General features: G+C 42.4%; 1 protein-coding gene across 1 annotated transcript in view; it reads left to right on the forward strand.

Annotated features, from left to right (window-relative positions):
• nfxl1 (nuclear transcription factor, X-box binding-like 1) overlaps positions 1-7,500 on the forward strand; it is a 19,442-nt gene that overhangs the window by 7,709 nt on the left and 4,233 nt on the right. The window contains exons 15-18 of the mRNA XM_087176667.1: positions 2,093-2,213; positions 2,315-2,471; positions 2,789-2,880; positions 7,119-7,500. The exon at positions 7,119-7,500 is cut by the window's right edge and continues 301 nt beyond it. Coding sequence (XP_087032793.1) covers positions 2,093-2,213; positions 2,315-2,471; positions 2,789-2,880; positions 7,119-7,500 — 752 coding nt within the window. The remainder of the gene's footprint in view (positions 1-2,092; positions 2,214-2,314; positions 2,472-2,788; positions 2,881-7,118) is intronic.

Below are 7,500 nucleotides of genomic sequence, written 5' to 3' on the forward strand. Positions count from 1 at the left end.
ACGATATCTCAGAAACACTGACGGAACTTCTTCAAATTTGACACAAACATTCACACTGACTCAAGGACGAACTGATTAGATTTTAGTGGTCAAAGGTCAAAGGTCAAGGTCACAGTGATCTCACAAAATCCAGCTTAGGCCTTGTAAACACCATATCTCAGTAATGCCTTGAGACAAACGTTCAGTGGGACTCAAGAACAAAATGATTAGAATTTGGTGGGTAAAGGTCAAAGGTTAAGGTCAGACGTGGATGAGATACATGATAGGTAACAGGTTGTTATCAGAGATGAGACTGATCCAGACTCAGCGTCAGAGCTCCCCCTGTCACATCATGAACTCCTCTTCCTCTTCTTCCTCTTGCTCGTAGTCACAGACTGAACTGTGCTCCTATTGGTCGGCAAAAACATCAAAGACCTGTTGTTTTAGTTGAGTAACACGTGACTGAAGTCTGGTCGCTCCATTAAACCACCACCGAAGAAGAAGAGCTCCAGATCCAGTCAAGGATCAGTTTCATCTCAGTCTATTCACTCTGTTGTTTTCCTTTTATTAGCGTCACATCTGAGCAGCTGGAAACAGAGTTTTAGACGATTTTGTTTGAAAAATTCCTCAAATATTTCAATTGATCGACTCTAGTTCTGGCATCAGTGGAGGAGCCTTTATTATACAACACTAAAGCTTTACTTTATATATACACACACACACACACACACACACACATACGTGTCACGTCACATCACCGTCTGTCAGATTGGTTGTGATTTGTTGAGGGAGTCGCAGCTGGATGGTGTCAAAGGTCAAACTCAGGAAAATTCTGACCCATGACACCTGAAGAATGTGTGTGTGTGTGTGTGTGTGCTGACATTTCCTCCAGCTGATAGCGCTGAACACACAACAACAACACAACGTTTAGTGTGTGTGTTTGGGAAAATGTTGACCTCTGCTTCCTGCCGAACATCATTAATCCCTTTGACAAAGACGTGTGTGTGTGTGTGTGTGGGTGTGTGTGTGTGTGGGTGTGTGTGGGTGTGTGTGTGTGTGTGTGGGGGGGGGGGTTTGCAGAATAACAGATAGCTTCCTGCGTCTATTGTTCCCTGATTGGACGATAAAGGATAATTTATGCGCCCTTCTGACTCATGATTGGCTGAATAGATTAAAGTTAATTTATTTGTGTGCCTGCGTGCTGATTGGCTGCTCTGACCTTTCAGGGGGGAACAGTTAGAAGGTCGCACCGCCACCAACACATCAACACACAGATAACAGCGTGAGTGTGTGTGTGTGTGTGTGTGTGTGTGTGTGTGTGTGTGTGTGTGTGTGTGTAGTGTGAGAGTGTGTGAACCTGCTGAAGTAAACTTTGTTGTTTGGCTCAGAGACTTCAGACAGTTTGTAGAGCTGCAGATAAACACTATTTCATTATTGATTCCTCTTCCAGTTGTTTTATTGATTAATCAATTAATTGAAAGTCTTCAGAAAATTGTAAAACAAAAACTCAGTTTCCCAGAATCCAAAGGGACGTCTTCATGTTGTCTGACCGACAGAGATCCTCACATGTGAGAAGCTGGAAGAGCCAAATATTTATTAATCGATAATCAAAAGAGCTGATGAGTTTTCCACAGGGAGGGTTTTATCTGAACACACTCAGCGTTATCTGCTGCTGAACGCCTGCTGTGTTATTTTAATGGGACTCTTCACAGAGGAGAGAGTCAGCTGATGAAAACAGACACACGACACCACGACCAGATTCACTGAGGAGCTGACGAGGGAAGAACACACGGTTAGCGTAGTTAGCACCTTTTATTTGTTTATGTTGTTCGTTAGCTTGTAACTGGCAGAGGCTGACACACTGTTAGCAGTTGTGCTAATGCTAACGCTCTCTGTCTGTACTGACATGGTTTCAGGTGTATTTAGCCCCGCCCCCGTCCCCATAAGCTGACAGGATTGGTTCCTGGGGTTTGTGACGAGTGAAACTGTGATTGGTTCACTGCAGGTCAAGGTGGAAACTGTCAGTCATGGTGCTGATGTGTCTGTGTTATATAAAAACATCATGTGGACGTTAACTGAGTAACAAACCTGAAGCGTCTCACCTGTCCCTCAGGTAGCTGTTATCCCTGTCCAGAGTCGGTGGAGATCAGATGTACCTGTGGTTCTACGAGCCTGTCTGTCCCCTGTGGACGAGAGAGGAGCACCAAGCCACCTCGCTGCAAGGAGCCCTGCAGGTCCACACACACACACACACACACACACACACACACACACACACGGAGGACCCACACCTGTCCAGTCCCCTCTCACCACGGCTCTTCTGTTGTCTCCTCAGGTGTCCTCCGTCCTGCCACCACCCGACCAGAGAGCCTCACAGGTGCCACCCCGGGCCCTGCCCCCCCTGCAGACAGACCTGCCTGCTGCCGCTGCCCAGGTGCAGCCACACCTGTCCACAGTCCTGCCACGACCTGGTGCTGGTCAAGTCCCAGCAGGTGGGCTGCCATCTTAAAGGAACAGGTCCACGTTTAGTGACATTCGCTGGTTCATGTGTGTTAGCTTAGCTTAGCATAAAGTTAGGAAACGGGGAAACAGTGAGCAAGGCTCTGAAATAACGTGGGAGTGTGTGGGAGTGTGTGTGTGTGTGTGTGTGTGTGTGTGTGTGTGTGTGTGTGAGACAGCATCTTATCGCCGTCATCAGTTTCATCAGAAAAATGATGTTTGGAAAACCCTCTGAATGTTTTCTCTGTGTGTGTGTGTGTGTGTGTGTGTGTGTGTGTGTGTGTGTGTGTGTGTGTGTGTGTGTGTGTAGGTTCAGTTAGCAGGTCCGTGGGAGCAGCCGTCTGAACCAGCGTTTGTGAAGAAGGCTCTTCCCTGTCCGCCATGTCAAGTACCAATACCAACGTAGGTCAATCACATTCAGTTGATGTCTTTTTATTCTTTTTAATTTATTTATTCTTTTTATTCTTTTTATTCTTTTTTTCTTTCCAACATTATCTTTATTAAGTTTTTAAAGTGTTTCTGAGATACATAAATATACAGACATAAGAGTGCTCTTACATCAAAGAAGACGTCAGGGGGAACTAAAATATTGTCCAGCATTTAAATTGTCCTTCCTTGCAAGTCAGGTATTTATGAGATAACACACAGCAACACTTAGGTCAAAGTGTAAGTATATAAAAAAACAAAACAAAACAACAACAACAGCCAGAACAACAAAGGTTTCTCTGTCTTATCAAGAGTTAGCAATTCACACAGAATAAAGAAATTAAATATCAAAAGAAAAAATAATTATTTTAGATCTCTGCAAAGGACTAACGTTAGCTACGCCTCGTCAGCTTCATTCCCCACATTACGTAAATCCACACGCTCCATATATTCCATAAAAGGAGCCCAAATGTTTTGAAATAGTGGTAGTTTTCCTTTTTTAATGTAAGTAATCGTCTCCATAGGTAAAGTTGTGGATACTTAACCCAGTTGATGAGTTTTGGGTTACTGGTACTCCTCCATGAGAGTGCTCTGACTCTTTTTGCAAGCAGTAAACATAAATCCAGGGCAGTGATTATTTTTCTAGACATGTGATGTCTATCAGGATATAAACCTAGAATAAATAGTTTAGGGTCAAGAACTAATTTTATACCTAGTTTAATCTCTAAATTTTGTTTAATCTGCCGCCAAAACCGTTGGACTTTACTGCATTCCCAGACACAGTGGAAGAACGTCCCCTTCCCCTCTCCACACCTGATACACAGGTCTGGGATACTGTCGTTAAACTTACTAAGCTTTTCTGCTGTCACATACGTCCTCATTAGCCAATTACATTGGAGTACTTTGAGACGAGTATTGGTAGCTTGTGTTTTCCCCAGTAGTAAATCTTCCCTCCACGTTTCCTTAAAGAAGACTCAGAGCCCTCTGCTAACATCTTATATAGTTTGGAGATAATTCCCTTTCCATAGCAATCTTTTTTCATTTCCGTTTCCAAAGTGGATAACGAGATAATCGACAAACACTGGTTTTGAGATGATCTAATAAAGTTTCTCACCTGCAGATAATTAAATTGATGTTTGTTTGGAATATTATACCTGGTGATCAACTCTTCAAATGACACCAAAATCCCACCTTCTGATCCCATGAGATCCCCTATTGTCTTTAAACCTTTTTCAGCCCACGTCCTAAAACCAGTGTCTGCTCTGCCTGGAGGGAAAAACTGGTTTCCCCCTCTCAGGCTGAAGCGTGGCAGAGAGGAGGGTTCACCTAAATACTTCTGAACCTGATGCCAAAGTAAAATCATATTTCTGAGTACAGGATTTCTTCTCTTTTTCTTCAGCGTTTCGACTTTTGCTGAGTATTTGTACTGAGGGAAAGGGAGAGGGACTGAGCAGGTTTCAATATTCATCCAAGGTGGGAGGGATTTATCTGTAGAATAATGCATCATAGTCTTCAGTTGAGCTGCCCAATAATACCAAAGGGGATCGGGCACTTGAGGCCTCCTCGGTCATGAGTGATAAACTTAGTCCCGGTCGTCTATTATTCCACAAAAAACTTACAAAAATTTGACTAAATTTTAGCTAAGAAAAGATTTGCGTTGTGTCTGAGCTGTATAACTTCTCAAAAAAGACCTTCAAAGTTTCACTGATTTCTAGTGGGTCAACAATAATCTGTCCATCACTATTTTCAACTGAGGTAATGTTTTTCTCATGTTGTAATTGTTTGAGGCGCCAGACTAATAGTTTCCCGGGCTTTTCCCCCTGGTCATAAGATGCCTGCTTAAGACGCAAAAGATGTGAGGCTGCTTTAGAGGCAGAAAGTTCGTTGTTCTTAGTCGCAGAAGTTTTCGATGAATGTTTGGAATTAACGTTTGATAGAATTCCCCCTCAAGCAATTCAATCTCTGTTACCAACTTTTTTGTTTTCTCATAAGTTTGTTTTGCCTTATAACTCGTAAAGCTAATTATCTTATGTTGGTCTTAAAGGCTTCCCACCTTGAAGAGGGAGGTGTTTCATCTTTATTGGTTTCGAAAAAGATATTCATTTGGTTATCTATGAAAGATATAAATTCTGAGTCTAGGAGCCATTTTTGTTTAAATTTCCACCTAGGAGGGTCTCTGCTTAGTTTTAAATCTTCATATATTAATGAATTTGGTGCATGGTCAGATATTAAGATGCTATCATGGTGACAGTCCTTTATTTTATATATTGTCCTGCCACCTCCTCCTAATCTTCACAGGTGTGTTTCCTAAAGTAGCACGATATCAGAGTGTATAGATTTCACCTTAGTCATTACCTGTTTTACCTTTTTCAGTTTTTGTAGTCCAAGAAGATATTTTAATTCTTAATCCACCAGACATAACGTATGACATTGCATTGGCTTCTCAGTACATTCGGATAATTTATATATATATATATATATATATATTGGTACCTATCTAACAGCTAAAGGTTGTTCCACACAAAGGTGAGGTCTTCACGTTCTCTATTGCTGACAAATCTAGTTTGGAGGAAAAGTCAGATTTCAAGAGTGCTGCGTCTGAGCCTACTTCAGCCGTCATTCTCTTCTCAGTCGACTCGCTATTTTCCCCCTCCATTGCCTCGCATGTGCTTGTATTAGCCTCGTTAGCGTCTTGGCTAGCTTCGGGGCTCAGCTTAGAAGTGAAGTTGGATAACTTCGACTGAGCCGGTGGCTGACTGGTGGTTTTTGAGTTTGTTTTAGTGTGAGGCATCTCAGCTGTCCTCAGACGTCCTTCAGTGTCTCATTTACCGAGTATTGTCCAGAGTTTTACAGAAAGATAGCAGAGCCGGAGCGAGCACGTCCTCTCAGCAAGCCGCCATTAGCGGATCCCTCTCTCTTTATTCTTTAGTGTCAAAGCCCAAAAATGTCTTCTCAGTTTTAACATCTTTTAGATCCCGTCACATTCCTCTGACCTTTGATAAATGTTATTGAGAGGAAAAGCAGAATCATAACTCCAGTCCTCACATGTAATTATTCTGTCTGTAAGAAAATAAACTTTTACTATTAATTGTTATATTAAACACAACTATATTAAATTTCAGACTAAAGAAGAGTTAATATGATATATTGATACGTCAGTATGAGCAGAGACACAGGTGATTAAAGTAAAAGAGGAACTAAACAGACGAGGTTCGAATCTCAGTGAGTCAGACTCTAGAAAAATTAAAATGATTGTTCTCTGTTTTCACCATGTGGTCCCCAGACACACAAACACACACACACACACACACACACACACACACACACACACAGATGGTTGGTGTTGGTCGTTCACTGCGTCACAGAGCTGCAGGCAGCTGGCATACACAACTGTTAGCCACACACACACTTACAAACAACTGTTCACACACACACACATTCCAAGGAGCTTTGGTTCTGTCATGGATCATTAGAACTGAGATTAAAAAACACTGCATGCTGTGTGTGTGTGTGTGTGTGTGTGTGTGTGTGTGTTGATGTTGGGGAGACTCAGGCCAACAGCCACAAACACGACTCAGTTGTTTAAATAACTGTGTGTGTGTGTGTGTGTGTGCGTGTGTGTGTGTATGTGTGTGTGTGTGTGTGCGCACATGTTATCCTGTGTTAGAACACGGGAGCTTTTATTGTGAAGAAACAGTGTGCTGTAAAACATCATCACTCTGGATTTACACAGTTTACATGAAGCATCTTATTTTGAAAATATGTTTTTCGACAAATCTGAGGATGTGATTGGTCAGTGAGATAAAAGGAAGTGAAGTTGATCAATAAAGGAGAGCAGGATGTGATGGTTTTATTATTAATTATTAAACCAACAGAAGTGACAGAACTAATGTAATATAATGAATGAAGGTCAATGGAACAGCATGGATGTGAACGGCAGGTCCTGATTGGTTCAGGCAGGTCCCAGTGAAAGTAAATGGAGTGATGTGACTGGCAGGAAATAAACTGAATGAACCTGTAAGTTCAGGAAGTTTGAGCGGGGCAGTGAACGGAGGTGAGTGGAGGTAAAAGGAGTAGAAGTGAATGAACCTGAGGTGAATGGATGATGAGTTGAGGTGAACGAACAGTAAAGGTCAATGGGACGTCTTCACAGTTGATGTTGTTTAAATGAATGAAGGTGAACGGGACAGTAAGTCTCTCCCTTTGTCTTTCAGCGCCTGTTTTGGAGAACATGAGGTAAGAACCTGTTTAAACTCTTCATCATCATCGTCATCATCACTCAGAAATTCGCCACGTATCCGCCTTCCTCTTCGGATTCATCACTTCCTCCCTTCACTCCACTTTTTATCTGCACTGCTCCCTCTCTCCCTCGTCCCGTCTGTTTTCTTTTCCATCTTCTCTCGTTCCAAACGTCGTCCATTTTTATTTTGTCCTCCTCCTCCTCGTTTGCTCTCTGTCTCTCTCTCTGTCTCTCTCTCTCTCTCTCTCTCTCTCTGTCTCTCTCTCTCTCTGTCTCTCTCTCTCTCTCCCTCCATCTGTTTTGTCCTTCTCTGTCTCTCAGATCATTTCTTCCTGCGTTTCATCCCATTTAGTCAC

This window comes from Seriola lalandi, unplaced genomic scaffold, assembly GCF_002814215.2.
Source record: "Seriola lalandi dorsalis isolate HSWRI2012SDOR001 ecotype SW California unplaced genomic scaffold, Sedor1 jcf7180002054564, whole genome shotgun sequence".
Lineage (NCBI taxonomy): Eukaryota > Metazoa > Chordata > Actinopteri > Carangiformes > Carangidae > Seriola > Seriola lalandi.